At 51.8% G+C, this 24,392-nt stretch overlaps 1 protein-coding gene across 13 annotated transcripts in view; it reads left to right on the forward strand.

The window, feature by feature from the left end:
- The window catches only part of LOC126579874 (protein lap4), a 46,212-nt gene that overhangs the window by 5,956 nt on the left and 15,864 nt on the right, over nt 1-24,392 (forward strand). For 8 of the 13 annotated variants that reach the window (XM_050243553.1, XM_050243552.1, XM_050243557.1 and 5 more), the window contains exons 3-18: nt 3,610-3,727; nt 3,834-4,002; nt 5,336-5,581; nt 5,715-6,992; nt 7,318-7,493; nt 10,788-10,984; nt 11,065-11,628; nt 11,744-11,927; nt 12,008-12,120; nt 12,371-12,682; nt 14,235-14,507; nt 15,908-16,018; nt 16,091-16,270; nt 17,492-17,858; nt 17,935-18,272; nt 18,356-18,523. In XM_050243553.1, the coding sequence (XP_050099510.1) occupies nt 3,610-3,727; nt 3,834-4,002; nt 5,336-5,581; nt 5,715-6,992; nt 7,318-7,493; nt 10,788-10,984; nt 11,065-11,628; nt 11,744-11,927; nt 12,008-12,120; nt 12,371-12,682; nt 14,235-14,507; nt 15,908-16,018; nt 16,091-16,270; nt 17,492-17,858; nt 17,935-18,272; nt 18,356-18,523 (4,794 nt within the window). The remainder of the gene's footprint in view (nt 1-3,609; nt 3,728-3,833; nt 4,003-5,335; nt 5,582-5,714; nt 6,993-7,317; nt 7,494-10,787; nt 10,985-11,064; nt 11,629-11,743; nt 11,928-12,007; nt 12,121-12,370; nt 12,683-14,234; nt 14,508-15,907; nt 16,019-16,090; nt 16,271-17,491; nt 17,859-17,934; nt 18,273-18,355; nt 18,524-24,392) is intronic. The other 5 variants (XM_050243558.1, XM_050243559.1, XM_050243561.1 and 2 more) reach the window with 5 other exon arrangements.

A 24,392-nucleotide genomic window follows, 5' to 3' on the forward strand; every position in this document is an offset into this window, starting at 1 on the left:
GCCATGGATTCATTTCTCAATGAATGTTGCTCAAAACAATACCAAATATTCTTCAAAAGTTGTAGATTATAATGTCATTTACTTGAAAAAATACAGTTGAATGATTACGTCACAAAAAATCGTTAAAAACGGGCTTTTTTTTAACCAAAAATACCGTAGTCCCCTTTTAAGTAGGCAAGTGTGGCCGTGGCGGCGTTAACTTGCTGAAATTTTTTTTTTCACGATGCTTTTGCTTTAAATATGGGTTTACAGTATTTTCAATTATTTTTGGGGCGCTTTATTCGAGCGCGAAATCGAGAAAACCCGGTGAGGCTATCATTATGAAACATCGTGTATAGCCAGCCGCCTTCTGGTTTTGTGGTTATAAATTGCGCGTTTTTCTATTGCTGTTGTTGTGTTATTTGTTGTTACCGCTGGCGGGACATCATAGCAAAAGAAATTGGATTGTTTTCGTTAGATTATAAGCTCCTCCAGGTAGCACCGTTATGTTTTTGTTGCATTTCCAATTGGCAGCGGATCGAAGTTAGAAAACAGATGACGATGGTTGAATTTGAATTTGCCAAAAACAAAATCAAATTTGTACAAAATCGTTTACAACATTTCTTTGTCAATAAACTCTCGATGGGGCTACCCGGCAAATAGTGTATTTATTATGACGTTCAAACGCTCAAAAGCGGTCCAGCAGCTGTTGTTTTTATGCTACGAGTAGTCGATCGACTTTGAAAACCGTTCTTTCTTGCTTCGCGCGTCTCGAAGTATTGTTCAAAAATCCATATCTTTGTCTTTGCTTTACTTCGATTGAGCCCAACAATGTTACGCACAATACGCTCGAACGGATCAGCATTCATGGGATCAAAAATGTCACCAAAAACCAAAATAAATACTGTCTCCCCGGGAAGAACCCGGGATGGAAACTGGAAGAACGTGGGGTGGAAGAATTTTCCTCAAAGCGTCAGGGTACCAGGTCGGAAGATTCGGGCAACTGTTGCTGCATCCCTGCATGGATCCCAAGCTCGTGGACCATCCGCATTTCGTTCGTGACGGGACGACATACATTTCGTTCGAAGTCGAACAAACCGGCCAACCCTGACCTATAATAACGATAATGCAGTGCTGCTGCGAAGTCGGGAGGTTGTTGCAGAACGGAACCGAAAACGGGCTCCATCATGCCCTGCTTCTTGCGATACCTCGCCGTTGCTGTCGTTTTATCGTGGTTGCTTGTAAAGCGCCAGTCCAGTAGTAGCAGCAGCAGCAGCAGCAGCAGCTTCACTGTTGCACACTTGGCACTTGGCGCTTGCGTTGCCCTTCGCCTTCTGTCGCAATGCCCTGCGCTCAGTTGGCCCCCTGCGAACTGGCACAAGTGAACAATGCTGGCAGCGCGCTTCCAGCGCAGCGTTCTACACACCCCATACACGCGAGTAGCAGCAACAGCAGCAGCAGCAGAGTACCTCCGGCCATCATAACGGTACGGAGAAGCAGTACTAGCAGCATCATCATCAGCAGAAGCAGCAACAGTAGAAGAGGAGACGGACAGACAACAAAGTAATAAGATCCTATTAATAGCAGAGTGCTACTCCCTCTTCCGCTACTCCTTTCTGCTGACACCCCGTTCGGTAATTCTTTTTTTCTCTCCCCCCCCCCTCCCGTAGCACCCACAGTGTGAGAGAGAGAGAGAGAGAGAGAGAGAGAGAGAGAGAGAGAGAGAGAGAGAGAGGTTGTGGTTCTGGATCTGGCTGGCGGTGGTGAAGCTGGTTCTCCACTGCCAGCAACCGCAGCAGTGGTTGCGCCGCCGCTCGGGCTCGGGGAGGAGAGGGATCTTTCACATTGTTTACCAGCCATCCTCCACGCTGTTCCGCACCTCTCGAGCTCCCTATCGAGTTTCGAGTCGGTCGAGTGGGTTCGCTTCGCAAATGAATAACATAAACGACACCTTCCCCCCCCCCCCCCCCCCGGCCCCGTAGCGATTGCCATTTAGTGGTGTGGTAATTCCGTGGTGCACTCTTCAACCCGGCCCCCGCCGTCCCCACCGTTACTCATCCTACTAGCCCTGCTCCATTTCGGCTCCAGGCGAACGGTCTCGTTTTGTTGGCTTTCGATCGACTCACGAGAGAAGCGGCCCGTGCAAGGGTGGGTGGGGGAATGGGGGGGGGGGGGGGTGGGGGTTCCATTGTGGGAATGTTGGTTTGTGGGGGCTCCCCCTCGCCGTCATCCCGCATCCCATCTAGCCAGGTGGAACAGGGGCGGGACGGGGCGGGGTCCTGTGTCCTCTCTTCCATCCTAACCAACCCGCATGGCACCAAATCGGTCCAGTTCGACCGTCGCGGCGGGCCCAGAATTAGATCGGCAGACGACTGGCAGCCGGGGAGAGGTCAGGATAGGAAAAAAAAAATTGTTTGGGGGAGTAGGGGGAGGGGGGTTGAAAGAGTCGATCACAGCCGACCACCTGCGAGAACCGATGGACGTGTCGGCGTCGTCGTCGTCGTCGTCGTCGTCTATCCAACATTATTTCGCCAAAAGGGGGTTGAGGGATGAAAAGCAGGGATGGGGCGGGGGTTGAAACAGGATGTTAGGGGTGGGCAATGCAATCTCGGTCAGTTGTGTGTGTGGGAGGGTGGCCATTGTGTCGAGATGGTGGATGGAATGCACCCCTAGCGGAAGGACTGAAATAGCCTCGCCTAACCGCCATCCCCCCCCATTCCCACCATCCCGCCATTCAGCCCACCCTTACTCACGATGCACGATGATGTTCAATTAACACCCTCTGCCTCTCTCTTTCTTACCACCCCTTGCGGTCGTCGTCGCTCATTCTCAGCTTCACTCGCTCAGTGTTTTTCCATTATTCCCTGCGCAGCGCGAGCAACTGGCCATAGCCATCCCATTATTTCTGCGTTGCACCGTAAATCATAACCCGGCGCCAGTGCTTCTTTTTCTTCTTCTGGGTGATGGCTCACGAGCAGCCACGAAGCCACGATTTTCACGCGTTCTCGATGCGCTCGAAGCGCTCGAAGCGCTTGAGCAACATCGAACATTTTGTTTAACGTATCCCGCTTCATACCCACATTTCCAGCAATGTCTCTCTCGTGAGGTGTTTCGGGGCTACTCTTTTGACATCCAGCAGCCACCAGCTGGTGATGGTGATGCTTGGTCTGTTTGGCTGCTCGCGCTGTTCCTGTCCGAATCCGTGCGTGCCGTTTTATTACCAGAAAGTGCAGCAGCAGCAGCAGGAGCCGGGAAGCATCGCGGATCGGAGCAAAAAAACCTTGATTCGATCGATCATCGATCGCGAAGGTTGTTAACATTTTATTGTGCTTTCTCGTTCGCGAATTGCAGGAGCAGGAGGTTTTGCTGGGTCTGGATTTTATTTTTGGTCCACCCCACGACGTCGTACGCCTCCCCCCCAGGGGGTCGTAAATTGATCAATGTGTGTGCGCGCAGCCCCCCTCAGTGAAGCTGCAGCTGGCGATGATGATGATGATGATGATGATGGTCTGTCTGGTCTGCCTTTGAAGAACTGATCTTCCCTTGAATTATCCCCGCAGTACCTGCTTGGCGTGACTTGATCTCTTCATTTTCTTCTTCTTCGTTTTTTTTTCTCTATCCTTCTCCTAGGGTTTCTTCCGACTGTACCGGTTGCGGAAGCTCGGTCTCAGCGACAACGACATCCTCAAGATACCCTCGGACATACAGAACTTCGTAAACCTGGTCGAGCTGGATGTATCGCGCAATGGTAAGTGGTGCAACAACCAAGGGATGGGTTTGGTTTGGACGCTGCTTGGATTCGATACACATGGGTACGTACCCCCCCCGTTTTCCTCGGTGCTCTTTTGTTGCAGAAATCGGTGACATTCCCGAGGACATTCGGCACCTGCGCAGCCTGCAGATAGCGGACTTCAGCTCGAACCCAATCCCGCGGCTACCGGCCGGCTTCTCGCAGCTCCGGAACCTCACCGTGCTCGGCCTGAACGATATGTCGCTGACGTCGCTGCCACAGGACTTTGGCTGGTAAGAAAAAGTGTGGCTGGGATGCGCGCGCTCCCACCGCCTTCCTTATAATATTAGGTAGTCGAATAAGTCTTTTCGTATTTTTCAGTTAAACTTCAAAGGGATATATTTTTTAGTTTTGAGGAACTTTATTCAACAAAATATAATCCATTTTGGTTATCCATCTTTTGCCATTTTTCGGCTAAACACATAATTCCTTTAGTATGAAAACTCCGTGGTTTATCGATTAACAAACTGTAACACGATATTTTCACATGCTGCTCTTGAAGCCAACCGTACTCTACCAAGGGAGTTTTGCATAAAATGAAACAAGTGGTAATCCGATGGTGCAAGGTCTAAGCTATATGGAGGATGCATCAAAACCCATCCCAGCCAAGCTCTCCCAGTTTTTGGCGAGTCATCAAAGATGTGTGTGGTGTAGCGTTGTCATGGTGGAAGACGATGCCCTTTCTGTTGATCAATTCGAGTCATTTTTCCTCGATTGCTTGCTTCAATCTCATCAACTGGTCATAGTAAAGGCTAGAATCAATACTTTGACCAGGCTGGAGTAGCTCATAATGAATGATTCCTCTCCAATCCCACCAAACACACAGCATAACGCTTTCCGCGGCGTCAATACTGGCGTTGGGACTGTTTGTGTAGCTTCGGCATTCTTGCACCATGATCTTTTTCGCACGTTATTGTCGTATTTGATTCACTTTTCATCTCCTGTTACCATTCGCTTCAGAAACGGTTCGATTTAATTTCGTTTCATGCAAAAGAATCGCAGATGTTAATTCGGTCCAATAAATTTTTCACAGCAAATTCATGCGGTATCCAAACATTGAGCGTTTTTTTTTTGCAGCCACCTATTTCGGTTCAAAACCGTTTTATGGTGAAGGTTTAGTTCCTTAGCGATGTCACGGCTGCTTATGCTACGATCCTGGTTTATCCTTTCAATAATTTCATCGACTTTAGCAACGAAAGGTCGACCAGAGAGAGGTGGATCTTTCACATCAAAATTTTCAGAGCCGAAGCGAGCGAACCATCGTTATGCTCCACGAACTGGTTCAGCATCTTCCCCGTAAACTTCACAAATTTCATTGGTGGCTTGCGTGGCATTTTTCCCTTGTTTTTATAGACAATTTTCAAAATATAGCGAATTTCTTCATTATTTTCACACATCTTTGAACAGCTATAACTGTTTGCCCACTCTTCCAAAATCTGTTTTGTTTTGATTAAATGATCCATCAAATGTCCCTTAAAACAACGAGGTATGATATGACATAATGTGATTGATAAATCTCTCTCTCTCTCTCTCTCGCTCTCCCTACCTCCCTCTCTCTCTCGCTAGTCTGTCGAAGCTGGTATCACTGGAGCTGCGGGAGAACCTACTGAAGAACCTGCCAGAGTCAATTAGCCAGCTGACGAAGCTGGAGCGGCTGGATCTGGGCGACAACGAGATCGACGAGCTGCCGTCGCACCTCGGCTACCTACCGGCACTGCAGGAGCTGTGGCTCGACCACAACCAGCTGCAGCGGCTACCGCCCGAGATTGGTCTGCTGAAGAAGCTGGTCTGCCTGGACGTGTCGGAGAATAGGTAAAAAAAAAGAAGGGAGTGGGGGAAGCACCTTCCACATCGTGTTCGTCCGATTTACCTCACGCTTTCGCTCTCGCTCTCGCTCTCTCTCTCTCTCTCTCTCTCTCTCTCTCGTTGCTCTTTGGTCTGCCAGACTGGAGGAACTGCCGGAGGAAATCGGTGGGCTGGAGTGTCTGACCGATCTGCACCTGTCGCAGAACCTGCTGGAAACGCTACCGGGCGGGGTGGCGCGCCTCACCAACCTGTCCATCCTGAAGCTCGACCAGAACCGGCTGCACACGCTCCACGACACCATCGGGTGCTGCGTCAACATGCAGGAGCTCATTCTCACGGAAAACTTCCTGGCCGAGCTGCCGGCCTCGATCGGTAACATGGTGCTGCTGAACAACCTGAACGTCGACCGGAACGCACTGGTGGCGGTGCCGGCCGAGCTCGGCCACTGCCGGAAGCTGGGCGTGCTGAGCCTGCGGGAGAACAAGCTGACGCGGCTACCGTCGGAGCTCGGTCACTGTAACGAGCTGCACGTGCTGGATGTGTCCGGTAACCTGCTGCAGCACCTACCGTACGCACTCGTGAACCTGCAGCTGAAGGCGGTCTGGCTGTCCGAGAATCAGTCGCAACCGGTACCAACGTTCCAGCCGGACGTGGACGAGTCGACCGGGGAGCAGGTGCTGACGTGCTTCCTGCTACCGCAGCAGCGCTACGTACCATCAGGGACGACACGTGGCGGCGGCGGCGGCGCTTCCGGTGCCGGTGGCAGTGGCCGCGACAATGACAGCGACTCGGACAACTGGGAGGAGCGCGAGGCATCCCGGACGCACTCGGTCAAGTTCACCGAGGACTTTGGTGCGGACCGGGATACACCGTTCGTGCGCCAGAACACGCCGCACCCGAAGGAGCTGAAGATGAAGGCGCACAAGCTGTTCGCGAAGGAGCGCCGGGCGGGCGAGGGTGGTGGAGGCGGCGGCGGCGGGGAGCTTTCCGGTAATCTCGATACGCTGTCGGAGGAGTCCGCCTCCCGGCCATCGCTCGCACTGACGAAGGCAAGCTACGGGGCGGCCACCATGGAGGACATACAGGGCGCGATGCCGAACGAGACGGTCGGTGGTACGGGTGCGGGTGAGCAAGGGGGGACGGCCGATGCGGATGGCAGCTATAGCGCCGATAACAGTAATGATGGTGCCGCGGCCGGTCGCGACAATGATGATGATGATGATGATGATGGGTACGAGCGGCGCGTCGGCTTCGAGGTCAACGATGACGACGAGGGCGGTGACGGTGGCACCGGTGACGATCAGCGACTGTACGGTGACGCGGAGGACAGCGACGAAGAGGGTGGTGGTGGTGGTGGTGGTGGGGGAGGTGGTGGTGGTGGCGGTGGAAAGAAGCCCATCTCGAAGCTGCATCGCAGGTAAGTCCTCTCTGTTGCTGCTGCTGCTGGTGCTACCGCTAGTTACGCGCTCCAGCTACTCCATCTTCTTCTCCTTCCCCTCGGCCATACTCTATCCCCTGGCCTCCACTATCTTTAGCTAGTGCGAGATAAAGTAGCTGCTTATCTGCGCGCACGCGAAACAACCAGACCCTTCCAAATATTATAGTGTGGTCTTCCAGTATCCGCCCTCCTAATGCTATTTCATTTTCTCTCTCTCTCTCTCTCTCTCTCTCTCTCTCTCTCTTACCTTCGCTGCCCCGAATCTGTTCATCGCTTCCGTATCGCATCGCATCCGCCACCGTAGAGATACGCCGCATCATCTGAAGAACAAGCGCGTCCACCATACCATCACCGACAAGAACACTAATCTGATGTTTACCTCCCTGAAGCTGAAGGAGATGGGACCGCCGAAGCTGGACGAGCATCCCATCGTTCTCGCGGACCAGCCAGCAACCCGGGAGACGACATCACCGAGCACCGGTAAGCACGCGGGATAATGCATAATGTGTTTACCGATGTGTGCGAACCCGGGCACATTGAGTGCCACTTTGCGCTTAGGCGACACGGCCGACCAGCCATCATCATCCTCGTCGTCATCCGCGCCTGATGTGTGTTTGACCGACGAGACGAGGGACGGCGGAGACCACAGTGTGGGTTCCGTTTAGCACCGTGCAGCAGTAGCGCCTTTGCCGCGCGTTCATCAAATGAGTTTGTTGTTGCTTGCCGTTGCGGTGGCGGCAGCTGGCTATTTTGAGCAACACACTTCGCTCCAGCGAGCGTGTCAGTGCCTCTGTGTGTGCGCGTGGAAATAGGAGAATTGGTTGTTTATGTTTCAACCACTTTACACGCGCCACGCACGCATGCACGCACGCATTACATCATCCATCGGTTTTGAAGCCCTCCCCCCCCCCCCCCCCCCCCGTCCTCCCTCCCTCACGCGCCAGACGTTGAAGCCAGGCCAACCAAGTGTAGAAGGTCACATCAACTGGCCACTGGAGTGGTGTTAGCGTACCGATGCTCGCTGGATGTGTTGTGTACGCAGCATTCCGATCCGTTGGCGTCATTCCATGCGCAATCATTCGTGTCGCGCGCACCGTAGTAGTGGCTTTTGTGGCTTGGCTTTCGGTGGCTGCCATCCTGGATTCGTGATCCTCCGTTCTGTCGGGGCTGCGTGGCCCCTTGGTTGAGTCATCGCCCAAAAGACTTCCCTAAGTAAAAGAGGCCCACCACGGGGTCAGTAGACATTCCATAAGCCCCCTCCCTCCCCCGGGGTGTGGTCGGGGCGCGCAGGGCATTCTGACGCACCGCACAGCAGCGCTGCGCATCAGCGTTGTCGGTGATAAGATAAGACGAAACGAAGCGATATGTATGTGTGCGCGCATAGCTGATTGCTAAACTAATCACGGAAAGGGCAGCAGCAGCAGCAGCAGCACCCTGCACATTGGGGCGATTGGGGTGGATTGGGCCACAGAAGAACCGTCACAGAAAATCATGTATTTTTTTTTTGGCTTTGTTCGGGACGGAACGGGGTTTACGGGCTTCCTGTTTCTGTCATCTGAGCCGACCGTGCCACCCTCTCTGCGCAACACACTCGTTTTCCACCTCTCTCCGGCACAGATCGATTGCGCAGTCCGCTTCCAGACGACACACGGCAACCGCGGGCCTGTTCGGCCTTTGGCATTTGAATGAATTTCACGCTAATGAGTGTAGTTGCGTTTCTCTCTCTCTCTCTCTCTCCCCCCAGCGCTCTATTCATGCTCGAAAAGACCAATGTCACCCCCGCATTAGTGTGTCAGGTAGCCCGGCCGGGCGGGGGGGCATTAAAGGGCTGAAGATAGCCAGTAGGTGAAGTGTACACATACCAGCGATAAGTGTGCGTTGACACACAGGCACATGGGGCGTGCTGTGGGGCGATAACGCGCACCCCAAACCGTAACCCTCCCTGGTACGTGTGTGGTGTACATGGTCTACCACGATCGATGGAGGAAGGGAGCGCCCTTCAACCCACACTCACCCTACGGAGTGTCACCCTATTAGCTATCCACGACGACGACGACGACGACAGCGTCATGATGTGTGTCAGGGTTGTGATAGCACCGCTTGGTGGCCTGTTTGTCTACCTGCTTCACGGCCTACAAACGTGATAATGTGGTTTACCGGGGCGAGCGGTGCGAAGGGTTGCACCATCACATTCATTCCATCATCGGATAGAAAAAAATCAACAACAACAACCCTCTTCTTTTACCTCCGATAACTGTGATAGCAGCGTGCGTACACACCTCTGCTACCGTTCGCGCCCCGTTCCTCTACGGAGAAGTGAGATTCGCTTATCGTTATCGGTGACCATCCGCCTGTCCTCTCTCTCTCGCTCTTCGATGGTGGATCGCTCTCGCGGCAGGTTGGCAGATTCTCTGGGTTCAGTGGTACTGGGCCCGCCCGGGGGAGGCCTAGCTAGCGAGTCAGCCGAGCGTGAGATACACCTGCAGAGCCCACTCTGCTGCTCTAGTGACGTGTGCCGGACTCGTAAGTGCGCGCCCGCGGGCGCCTTCCTGCTAGCGCACCCTTGATCTTTTCTGTTTCGCTTTCGGTTTGGAAGCAGCAGTACAGCGCCAGAGTATCCGCTAATTTCAGTTCCTGGTTCCTAGCGGCTGTGGTGACGTGGTCTCGATTCCTAGTAGTAGTAGTAGTAGTAGTAGTAGCCACGGCGCAAAACGGTGGCGACGCAGACCTTTTGATGACTCAACGCCATCACTCATCGGTCCACAGCATCGGTGGCCACTGAAGAGTCGGCAAGTCAGTTTGAACCCGAGCGCACATCCGGGTGTGTGGATCACCTAGAGTCGGTACCACCTACGGGGTGGAAAAAAGGTCCCAAAGAGAGGGCGATTGGAAGACGGGGGCAGCGCAATGTTTTCCGTGAAGTTCAAGGTAAAGGACGCTGCCAAACGGTCTGGATCGTTCCGGCGGGCCGCTGGTGGTGGTGGTGGTGGTGGTTCGCTAATCCGTCGGCCCTCTTCGGCCGCCTCCTCGTTCCGCTCGAATCTGTCGGCACCACTGCCACTGACCAGCATACTGGCCAACGGTCAGCAGCAACAGCAGAGAAAGAAGCGAAAGTCTGGCAAGGGAAAGGAGGACAAACGGCGGATCCGGATCATCGCGACGACGGTCAAGGATGGTAGTGATGCCGATTCCCGGGCCTCACCATTTGGTGGCCGCCGGACCAAGGTGTACGGTAAGAAAGTGAGGAAGGGAAAGGGAAGTGATTATCAGAATCACAGTCAAGAGAGAGAGAGAGAGAGGGAGAGAAAGGGAGAGAGAAATAGAGCACATGGAGGATGGGCCGCGCCCTGTCGAGTCGAGCAGTCGAGTTTTCCGTCCAGGGGGCACTCGCTCGTTCTCTCTCTCTCTCTCTGTCCCTACGGGGCGTGAGAATTGGCCTCAAGGCCTGGTCCACCGGTTGCACCATATCCCAAATGGTATGACAACGCCCAGCACGGAGCACCTCAGTGACCAAGCTGGTGCTGATACACATGCCCCAATTTTACCCAAATAAACCCTCGGGTCGGGGTCAGGGGGGGGGGGGGGGGGGGGGAGGGGTTGGAATGTTTTTTGCCGTAGAGGTCGCCTGTGGTCTTCGCTGTTTACTTTAGCCGCGCGTACCCGATCCCTTTGCTCTCTTTGTTTGCTATCTAACTTCAGAAATGTTTTGTGCTTTTTTTTCTTCTTCTTCTTTCCACATCTCGTCTCGACTACACACAAACACACATCCACTAGATACGCTCGATGCGTACACCGCACTGAAGGAGGAACGACTGGAGATCCACATCGAGCGCACGTCGGCCGGGCTTGGGCTCAGCATTGCCGGTGGCCGTGGTTCGACGCCGTTCAAGGGCGACGACGAGGGTATCTTTATTTCGCGCGTCACGGAGAAAGGGCCGGCCGATCTGGCGGGGCTGAAGGTTGGCGATAAGGTAAGGTGCAAGGCAGCGTGCCCGGTCCGGTTCGCCAGACACTAATTGTTCTCTCTCTCTCTCTCGCTGTCCTGCCATAGGTACTCAAGGTGAATGGAATCTCCGTGGAGGATGCGGACCACTACGACGCGGTCGAGGTGCTGAAGGCGTGCGGCAGCGTGCTGGTGCTGTTTATCTCGCGCGAAGTAACGCGCCTAATCGGTCACCCGGTGTTCGACGAGAATGGGACGGTAGCGCAGATCAGCGTGTCCGATGGTGGATCGCTGAAGGGCGGCGAACCGTTGGTGGTGGCACCACTGCTGCTACCGTCACCGCCACCGGTTACGGGCGCTGCGGCGACCTACAGTGGTGCGCTGTCACCGAACACGGTCGGGTTGCCGAACGGCAACAGCGGCGGTAGTAGTAGTGGTCCGCCACCGGCCGACGTGGAGCTGCTGAACGGGAAGGAGATTACACAGAAGGTCATCCTGCACACGACACTGATCCGCGATCAGATCGGCCAGGGGCTCGGCTTTAGCATTGCCGGCGGCAAGGGCCACGTACCGTTCAAGGATGGCTCCGAGGGCATTTACATCTCGCGGCTGACCGAGGGTGGCGTGGCGCACAAAGACGGCAAGATCCTGGTGGGCGATCGAGTGCTGGCGGTGGGTAGCAGTAGCAGCAGCAGCAGCAGTAGTAGTAGCTGGTGCAGAGAGTGTAATCCACGCCGAATCCATCGTGCTAATGTGTGTGTGCGCGCGCGCGCTTTCTCTTCCACAGATCAATGGCGTTGACATTACCAACGCGCATCACGACTACGCCGTGCAGTTGCTGACCGACCATCAGCGCTTCGTGCGGTTGGTGGTGCAGCGCGAGGTCAAGGGTGGGCTCGATGCGTTGCACAGCCCACGCAGCCCGATCGTCGGCCCGCCCAATCGCATCGGTTACGGTGGCGCACGAACTGGTAAGCCTCTAACAGAGAGATAGAGAGAGGGGGACGCACGATCCTGATCGTAATTTTTATGTGTTTGTCCCTCGGCACAGCAACCTATACCGGATACCGGCGTTCGACAGATGACGCGCACGCCACGGAGAGCAATGGTGGTGCCATGGGCACGGGAGTTCAGGAGTCGAGACCCGACGACCACCAGCCAAAGGTAAGGATCGCTGGGGATGTTTTTTTTCTCGTTTTTATGAACATCGTGTCTCTGCGCGATGACAGGGGGTTTTGGTGGGGGGGTCACGCGTTCATCTCTGATGGATGGATGTTGTCACGCATTTTGCGCGGTGGTGGTGGGCCCATCCTCTCGCACTCGCACGCACACACACACGTACGCACCTGTGTCTTTTCGTGTTGCTCATACTCATACGCACCCTTCCCACCTGCCTTCTCCCCCGCACCTGCAGCAGCAGCAGCAGCACCTGATACCATCATCAATCTCATCGGTACAGCAGCAACAGGAGCAGCAGAAGCAGCAGCAGCAGCACCAAGCATCTGCCGTCGATGGGCCCAAGCAACAGCAACCACCCCTACCTGCACCTCGTACAGTATTAATGCAACACGTAAATAACCACCATAACAAGCCCGAAAGTAACGGAGTGGTGGGATCGAATGCAGCAGCAGCAGCAGCAGCAGCAGCAGCAGTGACCAACGGAACGTCGGAGGTATCGGCTAATAACGGGGTACTGGCGCATCCGCAGCCGAACGACGACCCGCAGGTAAGCGCGTACGCGGGGTCCTTGCCTGTGTACGGACGGTCCTGAGCAGCCCTCCCGCCCCTCTCCCTCAACCACACTCCCACTCAACATCAACAGCCAACCCCCATCCTTCGCCCTGTGCGGTGCAGCAATGTGTACGCACGGTAGCGCCTTGTCGGATTGACTGGAGGTGGCCGCTCTCCCGTGGCCACACTTGTTCCGCACCGTTCGAGTTGCAGCAGTAGCAGCAGCAGTTCCCCCTCTCCACCCCAATCGCCCCCCTCCGAGATCCAGAGCCTCATCCTGATCATCATCAATTATCAATTAATTATTATCATCATCAGCATCATCATCATCATCATCATCATCATCATTAGTATTTTCATCGTATAAAGCAAGCCTACACACGAAACCATTAACACGCTGAGATGTACTGTGACGGACAAAACAATAAGATCACTTGAACATATGGTCTTGTGTGTCGTTATTCAGCAAGCATTTTTTTCTTCTAACAAAGGGCACATTACAAATGCATGTTGTAAATGCAACGTTTGTGAAAACAAGGCACTGTAGCTGCGAAGGTTGTTTTACTGCTACAAATAGTTTGCCATTATATTCATAATACTTTGCAGTGGTAGCAGTTTTGTCTCTGCCACGTACCTTCACCATACTTTCGAAGCAATTCGTATTGGCCGAATCACAGCAGAAGTAGTAGCAGACTTGTGCCCCTTTCATATGATTCGCAATGACATTTCGATAAAAGCACCGCGTCAGCAGTCTGTCAGCGAGACAAATATATTCCTATTGTATTGTCCGTCACTGTATAGATTTATATTTTTCTATTTATTTATATTGGATAGTATGCTGCGCATGCACTACTGACCCTACCTCTCCTACTTCCTGTTCCTGTTTGCGTCGCGTCTTAGCGAGCTACCGCACGCCGCTATATGCGTGTTTGTAATTGTTTTTTTTCTAATCGAAGATATCCTTATTTTGTTTTGTATTTTTTTTCTTCTTCTGCTTGATCTTTTTTATTCTATATACCCCACCACCACCACCAACACCACAATTCCTTGCACACACATCCACAACGGGTGATGTTGTCATCTGCATCGATGTTTACGCGCGAGCACGCGTGGTTGTGTGTGTTTGTGTGTGTGTGTGTGTGAAAACTTGCATGGAACGACACGATCATCACCCACACCCCATACCTCCTACGGTGCACCATTCCACCCTTTTGGAAACACCAATTTCCTGATTCCGGCCGACGTTATGCGTCCGACATCGAACGTTCTTCCCTCGCTCTCTCTCAATCTCTCTCTTCACACTCTCTTGGCTTAATCCCCCCCCCCTCCCCCTTTCCCCTCCCACACCTTCCTGCCTTTCCCCTCGCTCCCTCTTACCTTTCTTCCCTGATACTGACCAACTACTGCCACGCTATCGCTAACTCCGTTCCCTTTCCTCCACTTGTTTTTTTTTGTTTTGTTTTTCTACGCGCCTACCCCGCGGCGGTTCAACCAAAAAAAAAAAAAACAAAAACAAAAAACCGCGAAACCACCATCTCCTGTGACAGGCGACGGCGGCCCGGCCGATGACCAGCGCGGATTTTCAGGCCATGATCCCGTCCCACTTTATCAGCGGCGGGCGGCAGGTACACGTCGATCGAGCTGAGCACGGGCCGTCGGTCACGGTCACGGTGCAGAAGGCCGTTCCGGATATGCCGATGCTGCCGCCGGCGCCCACCGAGCTCGGTACCGTCACCGAAACGATTACCAAGTCAACCTTCACGGAGACGGTAATGACGCGCGTTACCGACAATCGCTTGTTGGAACCACTGATCAGCGAGGTAAAGAACAACAACAACAATAGCATTAGCAGCAGCAGCAACAGCATTCAAATCACACCAGTCTAGTAAAATCAAACTATACACGCACACACTCACACCAACACACACCGACGTACAGGCACACGTAGACAGGACAGGACAAAGGGGAGGCTTTCTCTAGTAAACGGGAGGAACTCTAGTACATGTGACCAAACAGACGCACAAACAGACGGGGATTTGCACACGAGTTGGATACTAAGGCTGATTCTATCCCTCTTTTCCCAACATGCGGGCCCTTAAGTAGTACCACACGCACCTAGAACTAGAACCGCGCACAAATAGGGCTAGGGTAGGCAGGGGATCGTCTAGGATCACTGGTTTCCTTCCATCTTGCTCTAGACGCACCGCTACGATGCACGCTCGTCGATGTGTTGAGCCTCCACCCCTGAGTAGTGTAATTCCGCAGACTTCTGACCTCGACAGAACCACCGCCGACCTCGCCTCGCCTCCTTCCATCACCCTTCCCTAGACACCTTAACCCACGACTCACGAATGTCGCAATCCTCTTACCAATCTACCGCCCCCCGGCCCTCCCAATCCCCCACCCACCCCCCACACCATCCCATTTTGCTCTTTTCTTTACGCGCATTCACAACCCACATATGATCTACATTCGTTCTCCATTCCATTGGGTGTGGTTAATGGGTATGCATCCGCTAAACGGTCTTAACTGTCCCCATAGACTCGTCCTCGAGCTGCCCCCGTCCGGTGCTTTGTAGTTTCCTCTTGCTGGTTTAATCGCCATCCTCAACCTAACCGCATGCACTGTACGCGCTGTGGACAACTGGACAGCAGCCGCTGGCCTTTCTGCTCGCTGCTGACCGCGCTCGAACTCGAACTGGAGCAGATCCCCGTGTTGGTGTATATAACCCTCCAGTCAGGGTCAGTGCATTTGCAGTCCCGAACTAACACCGCGCCCCATGAAAAAAAAAAACACCCTTCCTTCCATTTCATCGCCTTTCCGCTGCAATTGAAGACAACTGCGAGGTGGCTGGTCTGGTGTGTATAAACAACGCAATAAGGACGCAACACTTACACATCACCCTCCACAAGTACCAACGATACCGCGGGAACTAACTCATCTGGCTTTGTAACACCCACCACCAGCTTCCTACTAACCTACCTACTTCGATCACCATTCCGCTGTGTTTGTTTGTTTTTTGTTTTTGTTTCGTGTGCCTGTCCCTACCCCATTGGACCATTGGCGAGAGTGTACCTAGTGTATGCTCAATATTACAAATTTTACGACCGCACCGACCGCACCGGTACCGTCTCATCACCACTCGTGCTTCACTAACCGAACTCTGTTCTTTGTTTCATCGCTCCGGCGCTGCTGCTGCCGCTGGTGTGCTGTCGTGTAGGAAGTCGTGCTGCCCAAGGATCAGGGTTCGCTCGGATTTAGCATCATCGGTGGAACCGATCATTCCTGCACGCCGTTCGGTGCACACGAGCCCGGCATTTTCATATCGCACGTGAGTACCGCGCAATACCGCTCCGTCCTGCTGGCGCTGCTCCCGCTTAATACGCTCCCGGTTTTGTTTCAGATTGTGGCTGGTGGAATAGCGGCGTTGTCGCGCAAGCTGCGCATGGGCGACCGGATACTGAAGGTGAACGGGACCGATGTGACGCAGGCGACGCACCAGGAAGCGGTGATGGAGCTGTTGCGACCGTGCGACGATATCAAGCTAACCGTCCAGCATGACCCATTGCCGGCTGGCTTCCAGGTAAGGCTGCCGGAGCTCGGTTCGGTTCGCATCACCGATATACACCACGAAGAAAAACACCCATAAACCCTCCCCCAAAAAACACGCGCATTCAGAAAAGGGACCATCTAATGGCATGTGCGGCATGGCATCCTGCGAGGGGAAGTGGTGACCGCGGTGTCCAGGGATGGTACCGAGAACAGCAACTATAGCTAGCGTGCGCAGTTTCTTGTCAGTGCGGGCTTTTACTGCCAGCTTCCACTTCCGACTTGAGTACCTCACTAGGAGACATCCTTGTTCGCGCTATTATTCTTACTTTCGCTATCTCGCTCTCTCTCTCTCTCTCTACATATTTTTCTTTTTGGCTCTTTGGCGAGCCTTATGCATTTCTTTTAATTGGTTTTTGTGGGTTTCGGTCCTCCTTAATCGTGCTGCTTCTTCCAGGGCCCCTGTGTTTGATTTCGGCTGATATTTAATTGCTTGTTGGTAAACATTAAACAAACAAAAAAAAAAACACTCAAACCTCTGCAACACCCATAGACGAAAGCGAAACACCATTCATCGCTCTCTCCTAATGCTCTTCGCATTTCTCTCTTTCTCTCTCTCTCTATCTTGTGGTATCGCATTCTCATTCACCATCATTTCACCAATTGTTCAGCATTTTGAAGTAGTTGCATTATGCACGGAGGTATGTAACAGAGATCGCTAGCAAAATAGTAACCTGCTAGCAAGAAACAGGCAACGTTAGCAAACGCAATCTCGTTCTTCGGTGTACTCCCCCCCCCCCCCCCCGCTCCCGTAATGTAGTTGTGTGTACCCACTATTCGTTGCTCTTCCCTTTTAGCCTTTTCCTTCCGATATGTTGCCCCCTTTGGTATCATTTGCGTGGAATGATGTGTAGTGTACTAGAGTGCCTGCAGTTCAGTTCACTTCAGTTCAGTTTAATCCCGACGGAATGCTTTGCGATTCCTTCCTGGTCCTACTGAGGCCCGCTGTCCCCCCCCCGTCCACCAACATGTAAATGCATGCGACAGCGGTTCGCGATCTCGATGGGATCGGGATCGGTTAGCACCATCTCCTCTCTTAGGTTTCGTTAGCTCTATCAGTCTGCGGTCTATTCCACTCCCACCCGGTGTATAATGCTGTGTCGATGTTTCGCTGGATACTGTTTTGATGTTGTCGCCGTCATCAATCTGATCTGCTAATGTTGCTTGTTTCCCCACCTTTTCGCTTCGATCACAGGAGGTGCATATCGTGAAGCAGGAGGGCGAACGGCTCGGTATGCATATCAAGGGTGGGCTGAATGGGCAGCGCGGCAACCCGATGGATAACCTCGACGAGGGTGTATTCATCTCGAAGATCAACAGCAACGGAGCGGCCAAGCGTGACGGCCGGCTCCGGGTCGGTATGCGTATCCTCGAGGTGAACGGGCTGTCGCTGCTTGGCGCCACGCACCAGGAGGCGGTCGATGCGCTACGTGCCTCCGGAAACCAGTTGCAACTGGTCGTGTGCAAGGGCTACGAAAAGTCGGATCTGCTGCATCTGTCGGGTAGCGCGGGCGGCATGAGTACCGGGCTGGCCGGCAGCAATGGGGAAAACGCACGAATCGGTAAGTGCCACTACCCATCACCTCAGTAACTTAGATCATTTATGCCCTTTTTGTTTTGTTTTCCATCTGCCGCTAGGATCGCGCGCCTCCGAGACGGGCTCCGAGCTGAGCCAGAGCGTGTCCAGCCTTGACCGGGACGATTCCGTTATCTCGGCCGTCAACGAGGCCGTTCACCTGAGGAAGCTGAGCGTCGATCGGATCGACGAGGAGGTGATACCGAAGCAGCAGCAGCAGCAGCAACAACCAGCAACAGCACCAGCAACAGCACCAGCAACAGCACCTGCACCAGCGGTGACGGCGGTAATGGAGCAGCCGGAGCACGGTTTCCAAACCAATGCCCTGACGCCCGTCAATCCACCGGCCGACCAGCAGCTGGTGGCGCACGGTGCAAGGGAAAAGAGCACCCCAGAGAAGGTAACGAGAATACGATAACGGCTGCAGCAAAACAACGCCTCTCACATCTCACTCATCACACTCGTTCTTGTCACTTGTCACAGGTATTGGACATAGTGCGAGCCGCCGAATCGCTAGCCCTCGGGGGCCAGGCGCTGATCGAGAACGGGCCACCGATGTCGCCGATCGAGGCGACCACTAACCCGGAACCGCTGCAGAAGACGACCACCATTGTGATGTCGAAGCATACGCTCGATACGCACGCACCTCAGGTAAGTGGTCGCCCTCCCTGACCAGACCTACTCGCGCGCATACATCGTCCTTTTCAGTTCTCACAACACCTTCTCTTCAGTCGTTGCACACATACTACATACAACATTCGTTTTTGTTATGTTTCTTCGTGCCAACAATCAGCATTTCATGAACAAACAAACCACATCACAATTCCGCTGGCTGTGCCGCCCTCGCAACATCTTACCTTATCACCCACACATACACATATGGGAGCACATTTTCGCTTCCATGCACGCACGCACGCACGCACGCACGCACCGCACCGCACCACCAATCAATCAGCGATCAACCCGTTGACTGTCCTTTACCCAATGCGCTTTGCGCGGCGTGCCTGTGTCTCGGTGTGCGGATATGTGCGTGTATGTGTGTGTGTGTGTGTCAGTGCCTTTTTTTGTGTCCGTGCGGCGGGTGGTATGCCTAATTGTATCCGGTAATCCCCGGGTTGCTGGTGGGCGTAAGGTATATGTTTCTAAAACCGAAACTTCAGCCGCGCTGCGGCTGTTGCGCCGGATCGATTGGTGGAGGCCTCGTTCGCGTCCGCTTTAACTCTGTTCTAATCTGTACCGTCTCACATCCTGCCATGTGTCCCCACCGTTTTGCAGACGTTTGTTTCTCGGTTTTCCCGTCGCACCAGCCTTTTCCCAATCCGTTCTTTCGTTTACCGCCCGATCGATCGTCTATGTTGGACAACAGGTGTTGACATCCTGTGCAGATGAAAGAAAGACAGAAAGAGTGGATATGTGGAAATGTGAGAGCGAGAGAGAGAGGTAGAAAGTGAGAGAGCGAAGAGAGAGGAGGCTGCCACTTGCTCCGTTCACTACTGTTTCAGCTTCGCTGGGATTCCAAAATCATCGCCGGAACCTCTGGCCTGCAAATTGGAACTAACAACGGCTCTCCTTCTAATTGGGCCTGTGGCCGATCCCTCTGAACTCTTTCTTTCTTTTTTTTTCGTCATCCTCAAAACACTCAACACTGGAACGCGCGTGAAATGCGTGCATTATCACCGATTGATTCTGATATTTCATTCATTGTCTTTCTCTTCTCTTCTCTTCTCTCTCTCTCTCTCTCTCTCTCTCTCTCTCTCTCTCTCTCTCTCTCTCTCTCTCTCTCTATCACACACACACTTCCGTTTTCTCGTTTCTCGTTTGCCGTCCGCCCTACCCCAACCCTTTCGTTGCGTTTCGATTGTTTTGATTGTTTCTGGTTATTTCGTTCTTGATGATTTATGTGGTTTCGCGGATGGTGTGTCTCCTGGTCGATGTTTCGTTTCGTTTGAATGGCTACGATCGTCGTTGTCGGCCCCACAGTTATACACATCGACAGCAGATCTTCCATAATGTTAGTTCGCCGATTGATTCAATATTGCCAATCAAGACTGAGATATTATAATTTAGACGCGATGCTGCTAGCGCGATAGTGGAAGCGCACATTGCCGTGGTTTGACTTTGGCGTAAACAGCCGGTGCTGTCAGTTCAATAAGTTCAGCGACAGACCAAGGCAGCTCAGACCAACCGACTAGGGTAGCACCCCGGTGTTCCGGTTTACGCACGTGTTATGCGTTATGTTGCGTTGCCAAAAAGGGATTTGCGAGTAGCGAGAAGCGCCGGAAAGCGTGTTGACAGGATAGTGTGAGGTGATGAGGTGGAAAAAGAAAAATTAAATAGAAAAAAAATCATAAATTGAAAGGAGAGGGAATGCAAGAGAACGGGAGTGAGAGAAAAGGGTAACGAATGGGAATTTGGAGTATGATTAATCTTTACCAAGCAAGTACGAAGCTATCTCACTAGGTGTTATGTGATCTCCTCGACAAACCAGGAATGTGCCAGGAACGTATGTCACCGGTCTTTGGCGCGGTATTGTCTGGGATCTCCAGTTCCACTCCTTCCTCTTCCTCCAACGAACACAACACTTCTTATTACCACGCACAACACAAGCACCGCCCAGAAGGTGGTGTCGCATTATTGTGCGAATATTAGGTATTATTACTACCATAAAATCGACCTGCCAATTCTTTAGTGTAGCGAAAAAGGACAGAAAGGTAGAGTAAACGAGGGAAAGAGAGAGAGAAAGAGATCAAAACAAAGCCGACTAACAACTAAGCAGAACGGAAGAGAAACAAAATCATATAAAGCGCCAGGTGTGTGCCAGTCGGTGGGCGGTCGTGCATCGTGCATGCTCCTCCGACCCTCTTCGCCGGCAAACACCGCGCCTGGCTCCATCCCGAAACCATCTACAATACCGACAAACTATTACTAGTGCGTTCCGCACGAGATGGTGCCGCCAGCACTGCCCACCTTCACTCTTTCTCTCAACAAAACCAAACCTAAACTAAAAACTAATGCGCACAGACACACACTCGTACAGGCAGGTTACCAAACGCAAACACAATATTTACTCTTTTGATGTTTTCAGAGATTTATATATTAAAAGACAAAATAATACGGGGGGATGGGGAAAGAGCCAGTAAAAACCAGGACGAAAGGAGCATTATCTTAGTGTGTGCGTGTTTTTGAGTACCTTTTTCACCGGGATCGCGAAGGGGGTGGGGGAGGGAGGGGGGGGAGGGATGGGATTTGAGGTTCAGGCGCAGCAAAAGTAGAAAGTAGTAGATGAACGGAGGAACGGGCGCCACAGAACCAAAACCAAAAAAAAAAAACAAACTCAAACCAGAGACAAATCACTAGAGAGAGAGAGAGAAAGAAAGAGAGAGAGAGGAGTGTTTGGGGGCACCAAAAACGTTAAGCAGTAGTAACACGTTGTTTTTTGCACGACGGACGGCGCGTTCCTGTGTCTGTATCGCTGTATAGGTGTGCATACGCGCGTGTATGTGTCAGCTGCTGTATACTGATGTTGAACGTTTCCGGTTACATTTAGCGCCATGCCACGCAACCATCCGGCCCCGCTAGTGGCTACTAGTTTGGTTAGGTGGCTAAGTGGGTGTCTGTGTGTGTGCGTGCTGATGGCGATCAGGCTTAAACGTTACTTGGTTCACTCAACAATGTCCTGTTGTGTGATGTGCGCGGTTTGGTGTAAATCCTCCCCCCCCCCCCCCACCAACAAAAATGGGAAGGAGCAATGAGGGAGCTTGTGTTATCGTTTCTCATCTCTTGCTCCTTGCCGCCCTCGCAAATGTGCCACACACACAGACACAGACACACACCTTGCAGCTGGCAATCAGCTGGTTCGGTGGTTGGTCGCACATTTGGGAACAATCATTTATAAAATAAACCCGCATCCTAGAGCAACCACCTCAAACAAGTAGAAGATGGGCGAGTCGCGCGTCGAGAGAGAGAGAGAGAGAGAGAGAGAGTGGGGGGGGGGGGGGGGTAGAGAAAAAGAAAAAGAATAAGAACCTAGGCATAGAATTTAGTCTTATGGTAATAATAGGGGTTAAGGTGCAAAATGGAGATCTCTAGTGTTGTTTTGCGCTCGAAACTCGCTCGCTGCTGCTGCTGCTGCAGGCGCCATCGTGAGTGCAATTCTAATCCAGCAAACTGTTTCCTAACGAGTGCGTGGGCTGCGCATAGCCAGCCAGCCAGCCACCACCAAGAGCAGCGCGCTCACCCACCGCCTGCCTGTCTGCTACCTGCGACGACACGATGGTTTATTGGTTTGTTTGTTTGGTTGTTAGTTGAAGTTTTATATTACAAACAAATTCAACAAAGCAAATAAAAGTAAACAAAACAAAAAAAAAAAACAAAAGCAGATAGAAGCGGAAAAAGTCGGTGGCAACGCACGCTCTCGCAACAAAAAAGCACCTGGGTTTCATAGAAAGGTTTTGGGGCAGCAGGAGAAGAGGGGAGGCGATGCCAGCTGATGCAGCTGATGCACTTAATGTCTGTATGTATATACATGTATTCCCCTGAAGAAAAAAAAAAAAAACAAAAGGAAGACGCGCGAAGTGCTCCGTGGTTGGGTGGTTCGTCGCTGTAGTACGCACGTACAGTGGTGAGGAGCGGGGGGGGGGGGGATATATGGCGCAAGGCGGTGCCACTGCTGTTTGTTCATGTTTTCATGTGATACTTTCTATATCGACTGGTGACGACTATCGTTCTATCGTCACTACCCACCCAACTGCACCCCTCCATTGCTACCCTCACTACTACACACTACTGTCACGACGCCCCCCCCCCCCACCCGCATCTTTTGCAGGGGACGGGAATCGAAACCGCTTAGCGTGGCGGCCCGATGTGTACACGACTGCAGCGTATCTTATCAAATCTAGTTGTTTTCCATGTTTCCACCACCACCTCTAGCTGTATTCCTGCGCGTGTGTGTGTGAGTGGGTGTGTGTGTTTGTATGTCAGTGTCTGCCAGCACTAGCGCTGACTTGTGCCAAGAGGAACAAAATGAAGTAGAAAACGGGATACAAAACAACGCACAAAACAACCTGCGGTCGTCCTCCTGTGGATGGTGACTGCGGAGGTGGAATAAGAGGCGGGAGAATGTAGACACAAACACACACATACACACATTAGAGAAGGGGTGGGCGAGGGATGGGAGCTCGTGCACAGATGGACATTCCAGTGTGCTGTATAGCCAGGGATATACGAAGCGTAAACTCAAGCGTAACTATAAAATTAATGCCAAAAAGTTTACACTTGAACATGTTTCCATGACCGGGTTGAGACGTGTAATCCGAATTACACTGATCTTTTATCGACTTTTATGAGAAAAATAGGATCTTTTTTCCGAAGAAAAAGATTAAAAATGCTAGTAATGATCATTCACTATTCAGGGGGGACTTCGGTATTTTATTTTTATTTGTGACACATGTTTTTAACATTTTTCCCTAGAAGGTGATCCTTTCAAGAGTATTGTGTAAAAGTTTTGGATCAATTGAAGAAAAACTGACAAAGATACAGATTTTTGAAAATCCGCGTTCCATACAAGGCTCCATGCAGCCCGCTACTTTGAAGAGCGTTTCCCAAAAAGCAACGTTTTGAAAGTCGGTGTCCATCGTACCGTAAAAACTACTGGGCCGATCGATTTGAATTTTTTTTTGCACATAATCTGTACACTTTTTGCCAGGTAGCCCCGTCGAAATATCATTCAAATTGTTTATACTTTTTTTGAAACAAATCTGTAAAGTTCGTTTTTTTTATGGCAGAATCGCAGAAAGCATCACTTTTCCAACTTCAAACATCTGCCAAAAATCGAAAAATTGGAATATCAACAAAAAAGCTCTCCAGGGCTACCTAGATAAACTTATAATCTTTCTAACGAATATCGATTTGTATTTTTCTGATGACCCGTCACGCAGCTACGATGGGCACCAGAAAAAGTATCTTTGCGAAGACACGACTGCCCAAATTTGATGCCATGGATAGCATGGATGAATGTTGCTCAAAACAATACCAAATATTCTTCAAAAGTTGTAGATTATTATGTCATTTACTTGAAAAAATAGTGTTGAATGGTTAAGTCACAAAAAATCGTTAAATACGAGCCTTTTTTGGCCCGAAAATACCGAAGTCCTTAATGCAAACCACAAACAGAAAATATAGCGACGCAAATCGTTTGCAAAAAGCGTTTACGCTAGGATTTATGCTGCGTGGACCTATAATCTTTTTTACACCGTGTAAACGGTAAATGTAAACTTTTTGGTATTAATTTTATATTGACGCTTGAGTTTACGCTTCGTCTGGCGCCCGCTTATGAACTTCTAATCGTGATACTACTAATAACCCTCACAATCTATCTGTCTGCCCCTCTCAATCTCTCTCCCTTGATTTTTTTTCTGGGACCGTAGATTTCCTTAAAACGCTCATCGTGCGTTCGTTGTTGTTATTGTTAGTGTTATGGTGGATGGTGGATGGTGACACCCTGTGTCAAAACCGTGAACCA

Source organism: Anopheles aquasalis, chromosome Y, assembly GCF_943734665.1.
Source record: "Anopheles aquasalis chromosome Y, idAnoAquaMG_Q_19, whole genome shotgun sequence".
NCBI lineage: Eukaryota > Metazoa > Arthropoda > Insecta > Diptera > Culicidae > Anopheles > Anopheles aquasalis.